This window comes from Xenopus laevis, chromosome 6L, assembly GCF_017654675.1.
Source record: "Xenopus laevis strain J_2021 chromosome 6L, Xenopus_laevis_v10.1, whole genome shotgun sequence".
Lineage (NCBI taxonomy): Eukaryota > Metazoa > Chordata > Amphibia > Anura > Pipidae > Xenopus > Xenopus laevis.
Window position 1 is genome coordinate 75,197,474 of NC_054381.1, and position 25,582 is coordinate 75,223,055.

Genomic DNA, 25,582 nt, shown 5'->3' on the forward strand with positions numbered 1-25,582 from the left:
TATGAAACAATTTTCTCCTTTCCTGGTCATCCCCAGGCAGCATAATAAATGTTTTGGTAATACCACAGCAATAACCCAACATGGGAGGGAAAAGAAGAAACAGGCAATAATGCTGAATTTTTATTAACATGATGCAGACAATATGGATTGTCCAAACTCTTTGTCTGCAGAAGAAAAAATATCTAACTTGTTATGCTTGATAAATGTGTTAGATGATGCCCAAGTAGCTGCCTTGCAGATCGTTTCAGAGGAAACTCCTGCCTTTGCTGCCCAAGAGGCCACAATACTCCTTGTTGAGTGTGCCTTAATGCCTCCAGGTGATGCTCTACCTTGCACAGAATAGGCCTTTGAGATAGCTTTTACAATCCACCTGCTTAAGGTTGGTTTTGACGCTGCCTGACCTTTCCTTGATCCACCTGGTATCACAAACAGTCTATCTGATCTCCTCAGAGCCTTTGTTTTTGCTATGTACACCTGCAAGCATTTTCTGACATCTAATGGATCATTCTTCTCTTCACTCAGGAAAGCTGGCAACACTATTGGTTCATTCATATGAAACCTGGTAACTACTTTCGGAAGAAAAGATTGTACTGGCCTCAACACCACTTTATCTTCATGGAAGATTGTATAATTCTCCTCCGCTGACAGAGCCTGCAACTCCCCTACTCTTCTGGCTGATATTAATGCCACCAGAAGTGATGTTTTCAATGACAATAGCCAAAGTGATGCTTCATCCGTAGGTTCAAATGGTGCACTTGTGAGTCCCTGCAGAACTAGGCAAATCCCAAGGAGGTGCCAACCTCTTGATTGGAGGTCTAATTCTAATCACTGCCTTGAAAAATTGTTCAATCAGAGGTTCTTCTGCCCATCTTATTCCTAAAACTGCTGATAAAGCAGATACTTGAACCTTTAAAGAACTCAAACTTAGACCATAGTCCAGCCCAGTCTGCAAAAACTCTAGTACAGACACCGTTGAAGGAGAAAAAGGGTCAACCTGACAATCACCGGCCCATGAGGAAAAACTATCCCAGATTTTGTGATAAACTGATGAAGTCCCAGTCTTCCTGGCTTTCATCAAAGTCTGTATTAATGATTCAGAGCATCCCTGCTTTTCTAAGATTGACCTCTCAACCTCCAAGCTGGGAGTGAGTATTCGGATACAGATATAGCCCCTGGCTCAAGAGATCCTCCACTGCTGGCAGAATTAATGGATCTTGGACTGCTAGTCTCCTGAGGAGAGGAAACCAGGGCCTGTGAGGCCAATTGGGAATTATAGCTATGACCATCTTCCTGAGCACCTTGAAGATCAGGGGAAACGGAGGGAATACATAGGCCCAAAGGCCCTCCCAGCTCTGAGAGAATGAATCCACTGCTGTTGCTAGCGTCGATGGGTATCTCGAGAAGAACGAACTGATCTTGTAATTCTTCTCTGAGGCCATGAGATGCACTGTGGGAACACCCAACCTGGACATTATCCATGCGAAGACTCGTGGACTCAATTCCCACTCTCCTCTCTGCATTGACTTCCTGCTCAAGAAATCTGCTTGTTGATTCTGTAGACCTGGTACATGAACTGCTGTGTTGTCCAAGAGATACAATTGTGCCCATTCCATAATCGTTAGAGTCTCTTTCAATAATTTGGCACTGCCAGTTCCTTCTTGCTTCCTTATATATGCTACGACTGAGGCATTGTCTGATCTTGTCTTTACTGCCACTCCCAACAGGACCGGCTTCAGGGACTTTAAGGCTTCCTCGATTGCTCTCAATTTCAGGACATTCGACTGTAAGTGCAACATGTCTGTTCTCCAAGCCCCCTGTACCGCCCACTCTTCTACATGGGCACCCCAGCCCACTCCAGATGCATCCGTGTACACCTCCATCTAATCTGGGTCCTGTAACAGGAACCCCTTCCGAAGATTGGCCGCTTTCTGCCACCAGTGAAGGTGTCGTCTGATATGATCGGTTATCTGAATCTTCTGAGATCAATCCTTCCTGAACCAGTTCCATGTAGCAAGGAACCAATTCTGAATGGGTCTCATGTTCCACCTCGCTCACTTCACTACACCCAGGGTTGAAGTCAGTAGGCCTAGAAATCCCATGTATTTCTTTGCTGGAAGGAACTGTTGACTCTCCACCTGTTTGGCCATTGTGATTATGTGTTGAATCTTCTCCAAAGGAAGAGAAACCATCCATTTTTTTCTCCCTCGCTACTATTAGGAGATCGTCGAGATAATGATACATCTCGATCTTCTCTTCTCTCAGCTTCGCTACTAAAACTACTAGAACTTTGGAGAATGTCCTGGGTGATGTCTCAAGGCCAAAAGGAAGGCAACGGAATTGAAAATAATGCCTCTCCAAGGCAAACCTGAGGAATTGTTGATGCTCCTCTGCCACCGGCACATGTAGATCTGCATCCTTTAAATCTAGGGATGCCAAACAATCTCCCTTGTGCACAGCTGCCTTGATAGTGGCCAACGACTCCATCTTGAATTTCTGTGTCTTTAACTTTTTGTTTAATTTTCTAAAATCCAAAATTTGTCTTAACTCCCCTGATGCCTTTGTAGCCAGAAAGAGAGGTGAATAGAATCCTTGACCTCGAAGATCTTGCAGAACTGGAACTATAGCTTCCTTGGCTAACAGCTGTTCGATATATTGTTGAAAAATTAAATGGTCTGAAAATCTTTGAAGTCTTTTTGAAGAAACAAAATGATTTCCTGTAGGTCTTCTTTGAAACTCTAAAAGATATCCTCTTGAAATCACTGAATTGACCCAACTGTCATTTGTTTCTTTGGCCCATACCTTCCGATATCTTAAAAGCCTTGTCCCTACTGGGGAAGGTAGGGCTGGCTTCATCTCATTGGGGTTTAGACTGGAGTTTTGGAGATCTTGCATTCTTCCCTTTAGGGACACAAAAAAAACAGTCTGTCCAGAACGCCAAGATGATCTAAAATCATCAGATGATCAGGTCTATAAACCTTCGCTTCCTCCTTGCGTCTGGATGAAAATCTATCCGACTGCCTCCTAGAGAAATCTTGAGGACGCTTGGTCTGTGGCAAAAAAATGCTTTTACCACTTGAGGACTTTGATATGATGTCATCAACGGATTTGCCAAACAGGCGCCCTCCTTCAAAAGGTAGTCTACACAGAGTATTTTTAGAAAATGCCCTCAGCCAAAGAGCTCTTCTAGCAGCCACATTATATGACATACTACATGCGGACAACTTCGAAATATCCACAGCTGCTTCCAGGCAAAATTCTGCTGCCTTCTTTATGTCAGCTAAAGCTTCACAGATACTGTCTTCCTGGGTCTCTTGTCTTACGGCTTGCTCCAAATTCTCTACCCATAAGCACATAGCCTTAGCCACCGATACTACTGCAACTGCCGGTTTACAAGTTGCCCCTGCCGCCATATACGCTCTTTTCAACTCTATTTCCATCCGCCTATCCATCGGATGCTTGAGTGTAGACACATCATCTATTGGCAGGGCTGTCTTCTTTGATAAACGAGCAACTGGAGCATCCACCGAAGGAGGGTTCTCCCAGATTTCCAAATCTCCCAATGAGAAAGGATATAATGCAGAAAACTTAGCCTTCACGGGAGTCTTTCTATAATTCTCCCATTCCTGTTTCATCAGCTCCTTAATTTCTGGATGTACCAGAAATACTGGTTTCTTTTTCTTAGAAAAGAGTGCTTCTAAATCAGTCTCCTTCTGCTGCTCCTCCATCTTTAAACTCTGCCTTATAGCTTTAATAAGTGAAGGAACCAGCTTAGTATCAAAAGTTTTTTCCTCCCTATCCTCTTCCGAGGTCTAAAATTCTCCTTCTACTTCTGAAGATGACTCTTGCAACATAGCTGATGTAGAAGGTCTAGCTTCAAAACCTCCTCTTTGTTGTTTCATAGTTTCACCCACTGCCTCCTTTATCCAACTCATAATGGCAGCTTGATCAATTACTGCAGCAGAGTTAGTTGGTTGAACACCTTGAGACTTGTCTTTAACATGAACTTCTTCTCTTGAAGCATAATCCTCAAGGCAGTCACGCATAATTTCTTACCCTTTAAGGGTGGATTATCACAAGCTCTAAAAGCTCTACACTCCCCTTTATCCTCCTTTCCATGCCGTTTTTCTCTTGGAGGATCTTCCACAAGGGCAGAGTCACTGCAAAATATCAGGAAATCAGTGATAAACAGCTCTTTTCGTAGACCAATCAAAAAAAAAAAAATGATTCCCCCAAATCAGCCACTCACCCTGTAGTTTTTGAGGCAGCATGCTTCATGGCAGCCTGTTCCATTTTCACAGGCAGGCAGCTACTGAGAGCAGAATGAACTGCAACTGCTCAAACTTTTAAACTTGCGATGCTCAGATGACATCATCCAGAAGCGCCAAGCTGCTAAAGCGCTACTCGCTAAAAAATGCTTAAGCATATAAGTTTCCACAGCCGCAATGGGTTCCCCAGTCACACAGCCTATAAAGCTGATGACGCCAGGGCTTCGGGTGGAGAGAGCTGTGAAAAACTGCACCAGGTAATCTGATCCAGAGGATCGGTAAGTGGCCCCCCCAGAAGTTATTTTACTGACAGAAGAAAACAAAAGACGGGGGTGAGTAGAGGAAGGGATTATTTATTGCCTGATGGTGGGCGTTTTCTTCTACTGACTACTACTAGTGAGGGGAACATAACCCAAACGTTTATTATGCTGCCTGGGGATGACCAGGCAATGTCATTTGCCTGATAATCCTGTGTGTGCCGAGTTATATGAAACAGGTTACAACCAAAGGTAAGGCAAAAGTGCAAGCGCATGTTGGTAAAGCCAGAGAGTCACACAGCCTTACAGGGAAGCATGCATGTGGGTTACCTGATTTAGATGTGTGTATTGGGCCTCATGCATAGGAAAGAGAACAAGGGGAGACTTATAGAAATCCCTTTAAGAGAAAGAGAATTTCTATTAGGGTTTCAATGTGCTCACCCCTATGGGTTGAAGCAGAGAGGGGGGATATGTGGCGGAGTGACTAGGAAAAGGTGGAAAAAGGTCACTCTAGCCTTTAATTTCTCACCAGGTACGGAGATAGGCTCCAGGAAGGGAATTGTAAAACAGAGAAGCCGGTACTCTATTCTGCAGATCCAGTCCGGACATTGGAGTTCACCTTCCACAGGAAAGCTGTCCTGTGGAATAACTATTTAAAGTTAAATGGTAATCAGCAGGTAGGAGATCTGGCTGTGAGGAACTCACAGAGGAGCTGGGGGTGCTGCCTGATACTGCATGAAGCAGAGGGAGCCTGCAATGGTGTAACTAGACCCTTAAGGGCCACGGTACAGAAATTTACAATTGGACCCCCCTAAAGTGATTGTTCGCCTATGAGTAACAATATGATGTAGAGAGCGATATTCTAGGAAATTTGCACTTGGTTTTCATTTTATTTGTGTTTTTTAAGTTATATAGCTTTTTTATTCAGCAGCTTTCCAGTTTGCAATTTCAGCAGTTTGGTTGCTAAGGTCCAAATTCCCCTAGCAACCATGCACTGATTTGAATAAGAGACTAAAATATGAATAGAAGAGGGTCTAAATACACAAATGAGTCATTAAAAAGAAGTATTTGTTTTTAGATGGGGTCAATAACTCCCATTTAAAAGCTGGAACAATGTAGAAGAGGAAGGAAAATAATTCAAAAACAATAAAAATAAATAATGAAGACCAATTGAAAAGTTGCTTAGAATTTGCGATTATATTACATACTAAAAGTTACATGTAAAAAGGATATGTAAAATTGAGGTTTCACTGTATTATAATGATATAAGGGATAATGTACCACCTACTGTAAATGATAAGGATATTAGGAGTCACTGTGGGGTTATGTGACATGACTATATAAAGACACAAGGCTGCAGGCTGAGTTATATAGTACAGAGTATCACTCATGTAATATAATGTTGGCGAAAATTCGAAAACGAGCGATGGCGTCAAAAACGAGACGCCGGCACCATTTAGTGGATTTTTCACCATTTTGCGAATTTCGCACGAAATTCGCAAATTTTTTGGGGAAACGGTGCAAATTCGCCCATCACTAATGCACAGGTCTGTATTCTATGTATTAAAATATTAAATTGTTGTTCTACTCAAAATTTGGTATACTGTACCAGTTTCTTTCTTTTGAGGGAGGTTGTAATTAGAAGATGAAAAGCTAACCTTAGAGACAATGATCAGAACAATAACTCATTAGTATGAAAACCAATTAGGGAGTATGTTCTACACTATAATGTTTTCATATAAAAATAAGCTTTTCTCATAAATGTGTAAAAGGCAAACTTTCTCAGAAGCAGTCATCAAAGGCAAATTTTAAAATCAAAATGGCATATGTTTTGCTTGATGCTGAAATCTATTTCATAAGCCTTTAAAAGCAAATATCAAAATATTTAGGATCATGAAAAAGGACCCAACACATTTGGCCTTAGAGAAATAAAGCAAGGCCAGCTAAAATGCAAATTTTAACATAATAAATTCATACATTTATGAATACAATTAAGCTAAAAAGCCATGTGCTGCATAATCCATGGGGTTACTTTTAGCACACACAATGTAAATCAACTATTCTCTGAAGCTAAATATTATATAAAATGTACTGAAAGAATAATAATTATACGCATCAAATCTTACAGATGGATAAACATGTTGCTTAAAGTAAAATGTTCCCCCAATACCACTCCTTTCCCAAACACAATTTTTCTGTGTTGAACAATACTGCAAGCCTTGCCAAGCAGACCCCTTTCAACCGTCGACACACACAGATTTATCCTGCCTTTTACTTTAAAGGGCTTGTTCTCCTTTAAATTAACTTTTAGTATGATGTAGAGAGTGATGATCTGAGATAATTCGCAATTGGTGTTCATTTTTTCATTTGTGGGTTTTGAGTTATTTAGCTTTTCTTTCAACAGCTCTCCAGTTTGCAATTCCTGCAATCTGGTTACTAGGGTCCAATTTACCCTAGCAACCATGCAACCAGCACTGAAAAATATGTTGGCAATATAAAAATAAATGTTAATAATAATTGATTTGAATAAGAGACTGGAATATAAATAGGAGAGCAATAACAATACATCTGTAGCTGTACAGAACATTTGTTTTTTTAGATGGGGTAAATGACCTCCATTTGAAAGCTGAGAAGAAAAAGGCAAATAATTTAAAAACTATACAAAATAAATCATTACATTAGTCACCCTATAACATATGTAAAGTTAACTAAAAGGTGAACCACCCCATTAATGCTATCCTTTTAGATCCAGAACTTTCTGGACTGAAACAGCATGAAGTCTTAAAAGCACTGTATACCAATAAGTAAATTAAGAATTAGAAAGACACACAGTAAGAACTAGAGCAAACAAGTTAGCTAACGTGGTAGTTGATATTACTCCACCTGTGTTATAATCTAACAACAAAAATCATCCAAGAGGTGCAAATCTCGAATATCAATAATATATACTGTATGTTCCCTCATATTAACCATTATGTATGAGATAATTATCCAAACTTTGCTGCCAAGTGCCAACTCAATGACTATTGTACTGAAGCCTGCTGAAGACTATTCCAAATGAAGATTTTATTGTTTAAAGTAATAAAAATATAGTGTTTAAAAGAATATTCATTCATTATTTTTTCTTGGGGTACAATCTATATAGCAGTGTAAGAAAGCACCTCAATGGAAGGGGGGCCACTATGCAGTGGCGGATTCATATAATTTGAGACCTTTAGGCTACTGCTGTCCCCCTTGTGTGGTCCCCACATGAAAGTCTATCTGCTGTGTCTGCTTACCATGTGTAACATTTAAAATGTATCAGTACTGAGATTAACAGTCCCTGCATTGTTTACACCTCAAATTCAGAGTATAAACTCCTGCATTGTTCATAAATATAATCCCCCTCCATTGTTCACACCTGTGACACCTCTATTTTTCACTCTGTAATGCTCTGTACTTTTAACACCTCAGACCCAGACTGAAACTGCCCACATATTCCACTTGTTCACACCTCATACAAATGGTGAAGGGGCACCATCACTGTGTCACTATATGTAGTACATCTTAAAATGGTCCTGCTAGGTTTACCTGTCTCCTGCACTATTCTGCCTGTCCTATGCTCCCTGGGTGTGCCATACTTTGCCTGCCCTATGCTCCCTGTCTGTGTCATGATCTGCCTGCCCTATGCTCCCTTTGTGTCATACTCTGCCTGCCCTTTGCTCCCTGGATGTGCCATACTCTGCCTGTCCTTTTCTCCCTGGGTGTGCCATACACTGCCTGCCATTTGTTCCCTGTGTTCCATACTCTGCCAGCCATATGCTCCCTGTGTGTGGCAAACTTTGTCCTGGGTGTGCCATACTCATCCTGCTCTATGCTCCCTGTGTGCCGTACTCTACCTGCATTATGCTCCCTTTGTGTGCCATACTTTGCCTGCCCTTTGCTCTCTCGGTGTGCCTTATTCTGCCTGCCCTATGCTCCTTGGGTGTGCCATACTCTGCCTGTGTGTGCCCTGCTTGGCATGTTGAATATAAGCCTGGTATGGGTTTGTTCTGGGGGGTTTGTTAGCATTAGAAAATTATTAGGGACCCCTCAGGTGTTCATCATGTGCTGGGGAGGGATTTAAGTGTGTGTCTTACTATGACTTAACTCTTTTCACGTACGAGTTATAAGCGATATCACTGATATCCAGCACCAACCATTTGGTTTTTTGGTGTGTTACCACAATTTGAGTAAATAAAGGGAGGGGACGACGAAAGACAGCAAGCCCAGCGGCACCTGCTATGTTAATCCGGCCCTGTCCAAAATGTACAATAAATATCTATTCTCCTGTAGATGGTAAAGGTAACGCATATAAATATTGTGCAGTAATGTATCAGAACACCTTCATTTATAAACGTAAATATTTTAAGATTAGAGTTCTAAGATTCCACAAAAAATTTCACACTGCAAGCAACTCTACGGGAAAGAAATTTACATTGCACAATTTGTATTGTGTTTTATTATGTAGTATCATATTCACAGGGCTCAAATCAAAATTTATTTGCTTTTAGCACAGTGAAAGTCTGTTAAAGATAGTAGTAAAATTACTAAATAATTATTTTTGTGTTGTTTTAATTTGATTCCAAACATTTTTTTGCAAAACATACTATATTATTTATTAAATAAGTATAGCATGCAACAATAATGACATACCTCACTATTTTTTCTCTACAATGTAACACTCTTTCCCAGAATGAACTGATGATTGCTGCAATCAGGCACAACATTTAACATCTAATACCAGATGTGAATAGAGAAAGGGAAAAAAGTGGTAGGACACCGGGACATTTCAATGAAGGTTAATGGTTAGCCTTTAGTATATATAATTTATATTATACATCATAGATTAACATACTGTAACGAATAAAGTTTACCCTGGTGGTCCAGTGGCTCTCCCTGATGGGGTAGCATCCGGCAGTGGCGCCTGCCGCATCTCCAGCGGGGACGCACGCCGCATGTGTCCTGCTTCCTCCTGTGCCGGTTCCTCTATGGTGCTTGTGGCCACGTACTTCTGGGTTTATGCACCGGTGTCATGGCGTCATTGCGCAATGGCACAAGATTTAAAGGGGCCTTTCATTCAAACTAAACAGCGAAAAATTTGCAAAGCGGCAGTCCTTTTTTTGACACCGGCGTCTGGTTTTGCCCGTTTTTGATGCTGGCGAATTTTCGCAAATTTATTCGCCGGCGGCAAATCACGCAAATTCACTGCAAATTCTTGCCTGCCAAATAAATTCACCCATCACTAATAAGGTTCTATTTGCTAGTTCCTAGGTGCTTTATGCCTACTGATTCTTGTCTGATCTTCAGGTTATTGACCCTTGCCTTGCCTGAATATTCTGAACTCTCCAATCCTAATCCTAGCCTGTCTGACTATTCCTTGAACTCTGCTTGTGCCTGCCCAGCCTGCCTGTTCCATGCTGTGTTGTCTTTCAAGTTGTGTTTTTCCATCCAGTATCCTTGGTGAGACGATCGTGCCCCTTTGCTCATCCAGAACTAGCAAATTTTTCCTGTTGCGCCAAAAACGTTGTGAATTTCCAGCGAAATTCGCGAAGCGGCAAAAAAATTTACGAAATGAGGAATTTGATGCTAGCGACAAAATATCTGTGACGCTGGCGACAATTCCAACGCCGGCGGCCATTCCGATGCCCTAGAATTGTCGCCGGCATCAGAATTGTCACAATCGTTAAAAATATTTTTGCAGCAATTTCGTGAATTTATTCGCTGGCGGCGAAACGCGGAAATTCGCCACAAATTCGTGCCTGGCAAATAAATTCGTCCATCACTATCCAGAACCTTTAACTTTGCTCCTCTATTTGTAAGACCTGGCGGCATCCATTAGCCGAGGGCTCCTCCCGAGGTGAAAGGCGGCAGTTAAAGGTAGAAGCAAGAGCTAAGACTAGGGAGCCTAGCACTGGTTCTGGATTTAGGGTGCCGAACGTGACACATACAAAGCCCACACTCTTGCATGTAACTCTGAGGGTAGCCACTATAAATGATCCTTAATGCATGGTTTTCATACAGGCAAGGTAATGTATGGAAAAAATTATAATAAAGGCGCTGCTGATTAAAGTGGTTGTTCACCTATGAGTCAACTTTTACTTTGAAGTAAAGAGTGATGTTTTAAAACAATTTACAATTGGTTTTCATTTTTTATTCTATATAGCTTCAAATTGCCATAGCAACCATGCACTAATTTGAATAAGAGACTGAAATATGAATAGGAGAGGCCCTGAATAGAAAGATGAGTAATAAAAACTAGCACTATGAATAAATTTGTAGGCTTGCACAGCATTTGTTTTTTAGATTGGGTCAGTGACCCCCTTTTGAAAGCTGGAGAGAGTTCGAAGAAGGCAAAAAAATTCAAAGTTTTTAGAACTGGCCATTCTATAATATATTAAAAGTTAAAGGTGAACCACCCCTTTAAAGTTATTAAAAACCAAGGGAACTATGCGTATACATTATTCCAGTGCTCCAGTAATATCCCTGCCTTAATCCATGTGTCATGCTCAATAAACAGCAACTATACAAACATATATGGCTTACAAACAGGCTGGTGACTGGAAAAAGCAAGTAAAGGCAAACAAATCAATTGAAAAGGATAAGTATTTATTAACTGCTATTTTATTATAAGGTTTTATATATAAATGCTGTGGTTTCATTTTTTATAGTTATAGTTTTTTTTTAAGTTTTTCTGTTTTGGGTGCTAAATAGCAAAGTTTGGTGTGCTATTGTGCTTACTGTAACTTTGTCACAACCTGCTTTACTTTGCAGTTGGTTTCCCCTCAGTTTGAGGGAGTGGGGTTTGATTAGTTGCACCAGAACAGACTGTATAAATAGAACCCCTGGGACTCCAGTGGAGCTTGCTTTAGTGTTTAGCTGCTCTTAAGTGTTTGCTGGGGGGATCTGAAGTGGAGTTACAACCATAGGAGTTAAGTGGGGGGTCTGTAAGTGGATTTACAACCACAGGAGTTTCAAACTAAAGAAGGTTCAAACTAGGTCAAAAGTTTGTTCTAAACCCTAATTTTTTTTTATTATTCCTGTTTTGATCTGTAACTGGGATAATGAGTGCTAGCAAGATTTAAGGTCTGACCGAGTCCACATTCTACCATATGTATGCAGATTTGGAACAAGAGATCCAAAATGCTTACCTCTGTGGTGGTTGCAAATTGCCACTTTGGAGGCTCGAGTTAGAGCACTAACAACACTGCGGTCAATTGACAATCTTGAAAGGAGTCTCTTGCTCACTGAGCAGGATCTAGCGGGGTCAGATAGTTTGGGGGGAACAGAAAAGCAGCAGGATGTTGAAGCAGATAGCTGGGTGACAGAAAATCTAAGGTGGGCAAAAAGAAAATGGAGGCTGTGTGGTGTTTATATAAATGGCCTGCGGGTGTCGCTGTGCACAGGACTTGTATTATGCATACCCAGGACTTTCTGTACAGCTTGAGAGTGTTAGAGTTTAAGCTTACTGTTGTGTAATGGCTGCATGAGAGCCTACTATTAAAAGCACTGTTATACTCCAGTCATCCTCGGCTACCAAAACATAACAAATGGCGACGAGTATGTCTCTCCAACTCTGCAGCAGCCTGCAGCTTTTCTTCCAAACCCTGGTGAGCCTACTATACCTTTTACTGCTTGGATCCGTATGTTTGAAAACTACATTATTGCTGCTGACCAAGGGGAGATTTCTGCTGCTAGACGGCGTGCTTTACTTATTCACTGCTTGGGAGGGACAGCGTATATTCTATACATTACCATTACCTGATGATACTTATGAAACTGCACTTACTGCTATAAAGAACTTTTTCGTGCCAAGAGTAAATGTGGTTGTTGAAAGATATAAATTCCGCCAACGTGGACAGCGTAATGGCGAATCCACAGAACAATTTGTAGCAGCTTTGAGAGAGCTGGTTGTTACCTGTGACTTTGGGAATCTAACAGATGAAATGCTAAGAGACCAAATAGTGGAAAAAACAAACTCACCTCGCATTAGAGAGAGACTGCTCTTAGAGCAGGATTTAACCCTTGCAAAGGCTATTACAGTTGCTAGCCAAATTGAAACAGCAGTGGCAGAGGCTAAAACTCTCAGTCAGGGAACTGCTGGGAATGTACAGATTGTGAATTCAACACTGTGGCCTAATAATGCACAGTCACAGGCAAAATACAGTGCTAAGGAAAGGGATTCACCTACACTGCAAAACGGTGCAGCAAATACAAAAAAAAATTACTGCTTTCGCTGTGGTTCAACACAACACACTGCAAATCATGTTACGTCCTGCAAAAGCGGTATGATGCCGCAACTGCACAAAAGTAGAACATATTGAGATCTGCTGTAGTTCTGCTAAAGATGTTCATGAAGTCACTACTACAAATGTCACAGTATTAAGTGTGGATAAAGATGGTACATTTATTCCAGACAAGTTTATATGCACTGTCAGTGTCAGTATTGCTTCTGCTGAAGAGGGGCACTCCATTAACCTGATGCAAGCTTGACACAGGTTCAGCTGTTTCTATACTACCAAAGGATATTTTATTGAAATACTTTGCAAAAGATCCGCTTGTTGCAACTGCCCTGAAACTCAGTTACCTCAGTTACCTGTGCTTAGTTGCTTGCCAGTGACTATAAAATTCGTATCAAATACTGCAAAATCTGACTTTTACATTGTGAATAAGGGTACTGCTACACACAGGCTGTGTGTCAGGCACTGGTGCTGTAGTAATGAGACCATCCAATTGTACTAACTAATTGTAGGTTTAATGCAGCAAAGAGATCCCTTCTAAGTATAGAAGGGATCTCTTTGCTGCATTAAACCTACAATTAGTTAGTACAATTGGATGGTCTCATTACTACAGCACCAGTGCCTGACACACAGCCTGTGTCTAAAATTTCACCACAAAGCAAGACTTCACTGGGTTGTGCAAAGTACTTTGTACACAAAGTTAAGTTGAGACCAGATGTAAAACCAGTACAGCAGAAATTGAGGCGATTGCCCTACTCTATAAGGAACTAAAGAAACTGGTAGAGCAAGATGTTATTGAAAAATCAGAATACTCTGAATGGGTTTCACCAATTGTTGTAACAATAAAGAAAACTGGAGGTATTTGATTGTGTGTTGATCTCTGTGAACCTAATAAAGCAGTTGTTATGGATAATCATTCCTTGCCACACATAGAGGAAATATTTTCAGAACTCAGAGGAGCAAAATTCTTTTCTTCTCTGGATCTTCAGAGTGCTTATCATCAAGTATTACTGCATGAGGAAAGCAGAGACCTCACTGCATTTATCACCCATGATGGTTTGTTTTGGTTCAAGCGTGTACCTTATGGACTGGCTTCAGCACCGAGTTGTTTTCAAAGACTGATGTCTTCTATACTCCATTGCATACCTGTTGTAGAATGCTACTTGGATGATATAATTGTCTATGCTCCAACTATGGATCTTCATGGATCTTCATACCTGGAAAAGGTTCTGAAATGCATTGATTCTGCAGGACTGAAACTGAACCTTTCCAAATGCCACTTAAGACAAACTCAGCTGTCATTTCTGGGTTATATAATCTCACAAAATGGATTACTGCCTGACCCTGACCATGTCAACGCTGTTACCAAGCACCTACTCCATCTGATTTCCAGACCATATGAGCTTTCTTAGGTCTTACTTCATGGTATTCTAAGTTTATTCCCAACTATGCTTCAGTTGTGGAGCCACTTAGAGCACTACTATGTGGAACTTTAAGTCTGTGTGGTCAGAGTCTGCTCAACATAGCTTTGAAATAGTGAAACAGCTAATTGTGAACAGTCCAGTGCTAGCTTTATTTGATCCGGCACTATCCACTATGGTTACTACAGATGCTTCAGACTATGACGTTGGTGCAGTTCTCAAACTATGCTAGGGGGAATATGTGGTGTTTATACAAATGGCCTGTGGGTGTGACTGTCCACATGACTTGTACTGTGCATACACCGGACTTTCTGTACAGCTTGAGAGTGTTAGAGTTTAAGATTACTGTTGTGTAATGGCTGCATGAGAACCTACTTATAAAAGCACTGTTATACTCCACTCATCCTCGGCCACCAAAACATAAAGGGCTGATCCGGAGTTTATACATCTCAACAAATTTGCCAGATTGTGTGAAGAAGTTGGGACTGTGAATTCTGGATTGGCAATTCTAGATGGGGCTGATCTCTCTAACAGCTGGGAGACCAGTTTCTCTAGTAGTGGTGGGGATGAGAGCAGAGTCAGGCCTAAGCAGATTGTGGTTGTAGGGGATTCAATTATAAGGAAAGTGGATGTGGTAATCTGTCATCTGGATCACTACAACCAAACAGTTTGCTGTCTACCTGGTGCAAGGGTTTAGCATGTGGTTGATCGGGTAGACAAATTATTAAGTGGGGCTGGGCATGATCCAACTGTCTTAGTGCATATTGGTACTAATGACAAAATAAATGGTACTGTAGATGGAAGACCTTAAAGAGTGATTCCAGGAATCTAGGCTCTAAGATCAACGAAAGGTCTTCGCATGTGATTTTTTCTGAAATCTTTGCCCGTGCCATGTGCAAGTTTAGTAAGACAGCGGGAGCTAAATGCATGGCTCAAGTCTTGGTGTAGGAAGGAAGAGTTTGGGTTACAAGAGTACTGGGCTGATTTTTTCCTTGGGGTACAACCTGAACAGTCGTAACGGTTTGCACCTCAACGGAACGAGGTCCACTGTGCTAGGGGACAGAATGGCTAAGAGGTTGGGGGGGTGAGATAAAGAATTATGGGGAAGCTAGGGTAGACAGGGCAGTGGGAGTAGTAAGGGTTCATGGGGAATGAGTGAGGGGGGCATACAGTTTACCAGCTAAAAAGGTCCCTCTGTTACATTGAAAACAGACTAATACTAACTTAACATATAATTCTCATCTAAGTAATGCAAATTTCAAAAGTAAAAGTAGTAACCTCCACTGTATGCTGGCAAATGCACAGAGTTTGTCAGGTAAAATGGGAGACCTAGAATTAATTGCATATTCTAAAAATTATGATATGATTGGTATCACTGAGACGTGGTGGGATGAAACATGTGACTGGACTGAGAATTTAAATGGTTACACCCTTTTTTAGGAGGGACAGAGAGATTAAAAAGGGTGGAGGAGTGTGTTTGTATGTAAAGCCTGAATTAAAGCCATGCACTAAAGAAATAACCATAGCTGGAACAGGCGAAGGTGTAAAATCCCTCTGGGTAGAGATTTTGACTGGCCAAAAGGTTACAAAGAGAATTATCATTGGTGTATGCTATAAACCACCAGCTAATCTTGCAGATACAAGCGGCTTCACAGCTGGGTCAAGTTGTTGCTATGGGTGACTTCAATTATCCAGACATTGACTGGGGTAATGGGGTTGCCAAGACAGAAAAAGCTATTAGGTTTGTAAATATGCTGAATGACAACTTTTTATTCCAGCTCGTTCAAGAAGCTTCTAGGAATAAATCTCTTTTGGAACTTGTAATAACTAATAATACTGAACTCATCTCTAGCATCTCTCTGGTGCATGGTCCACACATGAGGGAATTCAAAAGAGACTAGAACATGAAGATAAACAAAGGTCCGGGGCAGAGGCATCCACAAAACAATTTCCAGGGGGGGGGCATGAAGGGCCCGCATTACCTTCCCCCTTGCCAAGAATCCAACAGATAATTCGCTACTCAGGCAGCAAGGGTGCAAGTTAGCTGTCGCTGTTGGGCCTACAGAGCGGAGGAAGGAGGAAGGTATGAACATAGTGGTACCAATAGGTATCCTTCACATATTGTTGAACTACATCTCCCACCCGTCGCTGTGTCTGGCATGCTGGGAAATGTAGTGCAGAGATATTAGAAGCCCTAAGTGACATTTACCCCGTGCCAAATAGCCAGAGTGCACCATGTAGCCTGCGCCAAGGCCCGGCCATTACCTGCTGCAGCATCAGGCCTGCTAGAATGCTGAAGGCAGTGACGCAGTAGGTAGCAGGAAAGGCACATGCAGCTGATGTGGTGATCAGAGGGAGCGATGGCTTTGATTGGAGATGAGCAATGACGAGCCGGAGATTGCGAGTGCGGCAGATGCTGCAGGTAAAGCTGAGGGGATTGAATGAAGAGCCCTCAGTGCCTATTTGCCTCTGGTAGAGCTCCTTCTCACAGCACTTTCCCACTAACATCACACTGACTGGTTCCCCCACACATAGTTTGCTGAGGTGTCCATCATGTACATATGACAGGAGAATATCTTTTATATAACAAGGACAATCCAGGAGGGGCCTATCTGTAGTGATGGTCGAATTTGCGCCGTTTCGCTTCGCCGAAAAATGTGCAAAATTCGCGAAACTGCGAAAAAATTTTGATGCCGGTGCCCATTTTTTTTGATGCCGGCGCCCGTTTTTGACACCGGCGCCCGTTTTTTGCCGTGAATTTTTGCGGGCGTTTCGGGAATTTATTTGCTGGCAGCGAATTCGCGCCTGGCGAATAAATTCGCCCATCACTACCCATCTGCAGACAGCCAAAGTCCGGGGCCAGATGGTATTCATCCCAGGGTACTTAGCGAGTTTTGCTCTGTGATTGCCAAACCTCTTTACTTAATTTTTCAGAATTCATTGAGGTCTGGCATAGTGCAGAGAGACTGGCGAATTGCTAATGTGGTGCCGCTATTCAAAAAGAATCCCGTTCTCAACCTCAAAACTATAGGCCAGTTAGTCTGACGTCAGTGGTAGGAAAGCTTTTCGAATGTTTAATAAAGGATAAGATACTGGACTTCATTGCAAATCTTAATACTATAAGTGTGTGCCAGCATGGTTTATGCGTAATAGATCTTGCCAGACTGACTTAATTTCTTTTTATGAGAAGGTAAGTAGAGACCTTGATTCTGGGATGGCAGTGGATGTGATTTACTTAGACTTTGCTAAAGCATTTGATACAGTGCCACACAAAAGGTTACTGGTTAAATTAAGGAATGTTGGCCTGGAACATAGTATTTGTACCTGGATAGAGAACTGGCTAAAAGATAGACTACAAAGAGTGGTGGTAAATGGAACATTTTCTAATTGGACCAGTGTTGTTAGTGGAGTACCAGAGGGCTCTGTACTAGGTCCCTTGCTTTTCAACTTGTTTATTAATGACCTGGAGGTGGGCATTGAAAGTACTGTTTCTATTTTTGCAGATGATACTAAATTGTGCAGAACAGGTTCCATGCAGGATGCTGCCACTTTGCAGAGTGATTTGTCTAAATTGGAAAACTGGGCAGCAAACTGGAAAATGAGGTTCAATGTTGATAAATGCAAGGTTATACACTAAATGGCAGTGTGTTGGGAGTTTCCTTAAATGAGAAGGATCTAGGGGTCTTTGTAGATAACACGTTGTCTAATTCTGGGCAGTGTCATTCTGTGGCTACTAAAGCAAATAAAGTTCTGTCTTGCATAAAAAAGGGCATTAACTCAAGAGATGAAAACATAATTATGCCTCTTTATAGGTCCCTGGTAAGGCCTCATCTGGAGTATGCAGTGCAGTTTTGGACTCCAGTCCTTAAGAGGGATATAAATGAGCTGGAGAGAGTGCAGAGACGTGCAACTGAATTGTTAAGGGGGATGGAAGACTTAAATTATGTGGGTAGACTGTCAAGGTTGGGGTTGTTTTCTCTGGAAAAAAGGCGCTTGCGAGGGGACATGATTACACTTTACAAGTACATTAGAGGACATTATAGACAAATACCTTTTTACCTATAAAGTGGATCACCGTACCAGAGGCCACCTCTTTAGACTAGAAGAAAATAACTTTCATTTGAAGCAACGTAGGGGGTTCTTCACAGTCAGGACAGTGAGGTTGTGGAATGCACTGCCGGGTGATGTTGTGATGGCTGATTCAGTTAATGCCTTTAAGAATGGCTTGGATGATTTTTTGGACAGACATAATATCAAAGGCTATTGTGATACTAAGCTCTATAGTTAGTATAGGTATGGGTATATAGAATTTAATTAAAAGTAGGGAGGGGTATGTGTATGGATGCTGGGTTTTCATTTGGAGGGGTTGAACTTGATGGACTTTGTCTTTTTTCAACCCAATTTAACTATGTAACTATGTAACTATGTCATAAAACTCGAGGGGGGGACCCCTTTAAGTTATTAATTATCAAGGAAACTACATGTGCACATTATTCCAGTGGATCTTAATTTAATCAACTGGACTAAACCACAAAATCTAACATAACTATTTACCAATTCATTGTCTTACTTATCACAAATCTAAATTAAAGAAAGCTACACTTTTCCCTTTTTATCTTGTGTGCACATTTTTAATAACTATGTGCTTAGGTTATTACACAATATTCTGCCCTTGCTGTTAAAATATAAAAATTTGTCTCTTAAAGTTACCAGAGGTGGCTTTTTGCCCTTGGTAAATGGCCGTTCCGTTGCAGGAGCGGCCCTGTATGGCACCAAGGGCCGAACTAGGGGTAGGCAGAGTAGGCACTTGCCTAGGGCGCAAAGCTTGGAGGGCGCCAGGCACGTACCTTTCTCCACTTCCTACCCCTAGTCCGGCTGAGTGCGCTCCTCTCCTCTTCAGTCCTGCGTACTGTTTGTTCGCCTGCGCATGTGTGCGCGTACAGGAGGAGAGCATACCGGAAGGGGGGGTTGCCTGGGGCGCCTGGCGGGCGTGGCCCGGCCCTGATGGCATCACGTAAGTGGGTCATTTTATGCACCATTTACCTTTTCTGTCTTACTGTCCAAACCTTTCTAACTAAAATGATTGTCCTTCTTTCTATTTTATTTTTTATTTTCATTATCTTTTTTTTTTTAAAACATTACTAGCAACAGTAGTACTTAATGCGCAATCATGTATGCACACTGGATTATATTTATAAATTAAAACAAGCAAAAACCATGATGGCCACGGGCTCTACCTGTCCTAGTATAAAGTTAAAAGCTTTTTTTATCATAGAAATGGTAAAATTAGAGAAATTATAATTGCTAGATGAAATGCCTTACTCAATACACAATATTTTTTTAAATGAATTACGGTTTAAAATATTTCATGCTGCACAATATATCTTAACCACTTGTTTTTTGAATAGCTGGTAAGAAGTAATGATTGGCAAGTTCCACTGAAACCAGATTTAGGGGGCAATTTATGAAGCCTTTTGTTTTTTCTGGTCGAGTATTTTAGGGGAAACTTGAGATTTTTATACCCCAAAACTGCTAAATATCCAAATCCAAAAATACTCCTGTCGAGGTCATGTAAAGGTCATGAAGAAGTAACATGTCCCTTTTACAATTTGAAGATGTTTCTTGACATCATGATCTCTGCTTGATAATCCAAAAAAGTCTGGGTTTTCAGACGCAACTTGAAAAATTGTACGATTCGAATTATTGCACGATTTTGTCGAGACTTTTCCCACACTGACTTTTTTGAGCTGCTTATTTGATAAATTAGTTAAATGTGTGGATGGCAGTTAGGTCAACTTTGCTTTAATAAAAAATTTCAATAAATTCAGGTTTTAGTAACTACACCACTCTAAGGGGCATATTTATCAAGGGTCAAATTTCAAATTGAAAAAAACGTTGAAATTCGAATTCAAAAAGACCAACCAAAATTAAGTCTAAGTTTTAAGTCAAATCGAAGGAATCGAAGGAATGGCACATTCAATCAAATTTGATTCGAAGTTTTCCCAAAAAAACCTTCGATTTTTCAAAGTCCACCAATTGAATCCAAATAGGTTCTATGAGGGCCCCATAAGCTTAAACTGCAATTTGGCAGGTTTTAGATGGCGAATGGTCGAAGTTGAATTTTTAAAGAGACAGTACATGATAAATTTCGATATTCAAATTTTCTAATTTTTTTCAAATTTGAATTGGATTTGGACTATTCCCTAGTTGAAGTACACAAAAATAGTTTGAAATTCAATTCTTTTCATTCAAAAATTCACCTCGACCTTTGATAAATCTGCCCCTAAGTGTATCTTTAAATGCCACCAGATAAATGCTAAGTCTGGTTCTTAACGAATGCATGTTTTCATTGATTGCAACAATCTTATTTTGGCAACTTGGGAAATATCTGTCATTTGACAGATATTTTCCAAGTTGCAAAAATAAGATTGTTGCCTACATAGACCCAGCAAAAACTGGAAAAGCAAAATAAGACATTAAGGTTCAAACTTTACTAAGAAACAAGACCTAGTTTAAACCTCTTAGCAATAGTCCATAATATAGTGAATAAATTACCCCCTATTGTAAAATATAAAGATATTATAAGTCACTGAGGAGCTCCATGACCATATAAAAGGCCGAATGCTTTTAAACAGGTCATGGAACTCTGAGGTTCCTTCTAATATCCTCATATTTTCCAACAAGGGGTACTTTATTTATTATAATACCCAAGTTTTAGGAGTCGTGACAAAAATGACATCACTACTCATCGTTTATATTTGACGGCATCACTAGTCACCGTTTATACGGATATAATTTACAGGATATTCATGGCTCTTGTGTATTATAAATGAATAACCACAAACCACCATAAAAGGTTTTTCTCCATGTTGTTATTTACATGACTGTTACCAAAGAAATGGTAGGTAGTTCTACAAAACAGAAGGCTCTTTTGGAAATGAATGGGACACTGTTTATGAAGACATATTGCAAACGGTATAAAAATAATGGAAAAGGATAAAACACAGCAACAGATACTTTGGTGCATTATTACACATAAAAGAAGGAATCATTTTAGATATGTAAAAATCAGCTTCATATGAAGATATTAATTATTACTCACTCAAACATTGTATTTCACATAACATGACTTTCACCAGCAGTGCAGAGATTAGTCATTCATCTAATAGCCAAAAGCAAATGCAACCACATAGATGCTGAAATACAGTATAGTAGGATATCAAGCCATACATATTTAAAAAAGAAAAACAAACAAAAACCTTGACTAGCAATAAAATTCATAGGAAATACCGGTGGCTGTTTTCAGTTCATGGAGTGATGGTTGTGACATCACCACACATTAAGAGCTACTGATCTATGACCAATCATCAGAACAATAGTAGTACTGTTCAATATCATATCAAGACAATAAACATCTTTCCCATACAGTTTAACCATTTTCATTTCTACATGACACTTAACTGTATGCATTTTGTAAGCATTTATTTAGATCCTTCTTTAAATCTATTATTGGATTTTCAGATGCAGATTTTTAGGCACAGACATTTCACATCTGAATGTTTCACAAAGACTTTGCAAATCTCACTGCAAAAATATTTTCATAAGTACAATGTGGAAATAATGACATTTCACATATTAAATCAAGTATTAAGGGCTTCTGATCTGACCAGTGTAATTAAACTATACTAGATAAAACCTATTATTGTGTAAAATCATAGCAAATTCAACAAAATAGGAAAATCAGTTTTAGCACAGGTAGAAGTATCCTTTGTTACCCATAAATATAACACATCAGCATTTTAATGCAAATTAAGCAGATAACCTATACAGATATATATTATATAATATGGCTGAACAGAGACATTTTAATATGCACTTGACTGATATAGCCCAGAATTGGAGCTTGATTTTCAAAAGAACACTTTAGAAAAATGCTAAATAACTAACTAAATATTAATTAAATTAAATAAATAACATTCAACAGCGAATACAAAGAATATTGGTACTGGATATGTGGAAAGTGGACAAGGTACATAATTTGGAATCCTAGATGTCTTGGGTGATATGCAACATTAGTTCTGGGATAAGATTTTCTGCAGCATTTTTTTTTAAATTACTATGCCCTAAGATGCATGTTACATGGCAGTGGGACATGCTTTTTTCCTCCTCCCTTTTATGTTTCTCTCATTAGCTGAAGGTGGGGGTGGGGTGGGGGTGGATCTGCTTCCTTGTTCAGTAACACACATAGAGGCTGAGCAAGTGTAAGGGAGAGTGGCCAAACTCCTGTGAGTGACAGAGGGGAATTCTATTGGCATACAGGTATATTAGTTCGTTCTGCTAGCATGGTGTGTTTGATTTATTTTATTTTTTGGCCTTGCCCAAATAGGCCATTCCCCTGATCCACCACAGATGTTGGATATCATTGTGATCTACAGCACATGTTTAATACTACACAAAATGGCACAATCACTGCACAATTCCTGGAATACTGCATTCCAATTAGAGTCTAATTAAAAATAAAAAAATAAATAAAAAGAAAGCACACTCACCACTGGGTGTACAATATTCTCCTGGGTTTTTGGCAAACATAAAAAGCAAGACAGGGTAACAGCAGCAAATATCCGTTCAGTATAGGTGCAGCTGCAGCTCTCAGGGATGTTGGCTGTTCTATTTGAATGCTAGATCCTGACCTTGCAGAGCTGCAAAAGCAACAGTAGCATCCTCCGTCCTGCCGTGTTTAATCCTAGAGAGCTGATCACAGATGCTGATCGCTGCATCCACTGCCTATTAAGGCAGAAAGAGCTCCCTCCTCCTTTCTTCTTCCCGACTCTCCTCTTGCTGCTCTTTCCGGATCCTCTGAATGCTGATTTTCTAGGCTGTATTGTATATACTCGTGTGACTATGATGCTGTTGGTATACTGACATACTATGCTAGTCTCACTGTTCCTTGTTCCCAGTCTCCTGGAGTTATGCTTTGTGCACTGGGCATAGTGCTCTCAAAGAGATGGGATCATGCAAAGGTGCATCTCTGGCTGCTCTCCGTGGTGCTGACGATAACTGGCTGCCTCTCAAATGAAGGACCGCGCCTGCCTGCACAGCCCCCCTCCAATCCGTGCGCACGGTTGGAGGAGGAGTTCGGGACAACGAGCCGGAGGCGAGGTTTGTCCTGCTGGATTCTGATGCTACTGCTGTCGCCTCTACCTTGCCAAATGCTGGAGCCTGACGGATTCTGTAACCAGTCTTAGGGGCGGTGTTTTTTTGTGATATGCAGAGCTGGAATCTTCCTTCCAAATGAGCATTTTGAATATTATGTACATTATGCCATAACACTTTTTTCTTGTGAACTGGAAACCTTCACACAAAGCCAGAATATACCGGTTGTAATGCTGTTAATTGAGCCTGGGTTCTGCTTCATGGACATTTAGAATATGAATAAAAATTCACCAGGGACATCGGCAGAAAATGTTGGGGGGGGGGGGGGAATCAACCTGGATTTATGGATTGTTGTTAAATGGCAAGTTTGTAGTAAATTAATTAATTGACAAGCCCAGAAAGTTGCTCACATTTTACATGATTTTGTAACTGGGGGGCTGTTTAAGTTGATTATATAACATTATGTTGCACCATACAACGCAATAATAGGTGATATTTTTGATTAAAGATTATATCCAGTCCTATTATTCACGGGGCCCTAGTTCAATACCCTTATTAGGTAAATGGGGGCTCTTACTACTACTAATTTTCTCTGTGTGTTCTGTATACCTGCTTATACATATGTGTATGAAAAGCACATGCCATTGGTATTTTAGGCAGCAGCAAAAACATAAAACAGATTTAATTAATTTAGGGTGCAGGAAAAAAGGAAAATAGTTTCAGTTGGAAACATTGGATCTGGGGTCTTAAACATAGTTATGCCCCCCTATGGAAGAACTATTCCTAAACCTCCTAGACACATAAATATATTTAAGTAAGTCTCTGCTAGAATACAAATATCACAAACAGTAGAATCAGTATGTTATACAATGGCCACCAATCTTTGGTGGCTGCATAGTGAATAGCCAAGGGCTGCTGGGGCAGAGACAGCACAGCTCATGTGGCCACATGATCAGTTGAAAGATAATGTACATAACTTTAAACCTTTAATTGGGCTTTAAATGACCCACTTACATAGCGCCATATGATACTGCCCTTCTTTTATGTTGTTATGATGCAGTAAAAGAAGATCTATACTGGAACAGAATGGGCCACCAAGAGTGGGAGTCCAGCCCCCAGTGGCAACCACAGCATTCCCCTAGTGTTTCACACCAGGTACAGTGTAACATGTATGGTGTGGCCCCCAAGTATTTTATAGCAGGCACAGTGTGCCCCCCCCCAGCATTTGCACACCAAAACAGGAACAGTGTCCCCTCCCCCCATGTTTCATGACAGAAACAGTGTGCCCCCTAGTGTCTCACAGCAGGCAGAGTGGGACCCTAAAGGGATACTGTCATCGGAAAACATGTTATTTTCAAAATGCATCAGTTAAAGGGATACTGTCATGGGAAAAAAAAAGTTTTCAAAATGAATCAGTTAATAGTGCTGCTCCAGCAGAATTCTGCACTGAAATCCATTTCTCAAAAGAGCAAACAGATTTTTTTATATTCAATTTTGAAATCTGACATGGGGCTAGACATTTTGTCAATTTCCCAGCTGCCCCATGTCATGTGACTTTTGCCTGCAATTCAGGAGAGAAATGCTTTCTGGCCGGCTGCTGTTTTTCCTTCTCAATGTAACTGAATGTGTCCCAGTGGGACATGGGTTTTTACTATTGAGTGTTGTTCTTAGATCTACCAGGCAGCTGTTATCTTGTGTTAGGGAGCTGCTATCTGGTTACCTTCCCATTATTCTTTTGTTTGGCTGCTGGGGGGAAAAGGGAGGGGGTTATATCACTCCAACTTGCAGTACAGCAGTAAAGAGTGATTGAAGTTTATCAGAGCACAAGTCACATGACTTGGGGCAACTGGGAAATTGACAAAATGTCTAGCCCCATGTCAGATTTCAAAATTGAATATAAAAAAATCTGTTTGCTTTTGTTGAGAATTGGATTTCAGGGCAGAATTATGCTGGAGCTGCACTTTTAACTGATCCTTTTTGAAAAAATGTTTTTTACCCATGACAGTTAGGGATGTCGCGGACTGTTCGCCGGCGAACTTGTTCGCGCGAACATCGGCTGTTCGCGTCCGCCGCAAGTTCGCGAACGTCGCGCGACGTTCGCCATTTTGGGTTCGCCTTACCTGGCGCTTTTTTTTGACCTCTCACCCCAGACCAGCAGATACATGGCAGCCAATCAGGAAGCTCTCCCTCCTGGACCACCCCCACACCCCCTGGACCACTCCCCTTCC

General features: G+C 40.7%; 1 protein-coding gene across 8 annotated transcripts in view; it reads right to left on the bottom strand.

Moving 5' to 3' along the window:
- The window catches only part of LOC108718510 (catenin delta-2), a 757,810-nt gene extending 734,625 nt beyond the window's left edge, over positions 1-23,185 (bottom strand). For all 8 annotated transcript variants that reach the window (XM_041566188.1, XM_041566184.1, XM_041566181.1 and 5 more), the window contains exon 1: positions 22,751-23,185. In XM_041566188.1, the coding sequence (XP_041422122.1) occupies positions 22,751-22,790 (40 nt within the window). In that variant the 5' untranslated portion in view covers positions 22,791-23,185. The remainder of the gene's footprint in view (positions 1-22,750) is intronic.
- Between the last annotated feature and the right edge of the window lie 2,397 nt (positions 23,186-25,582).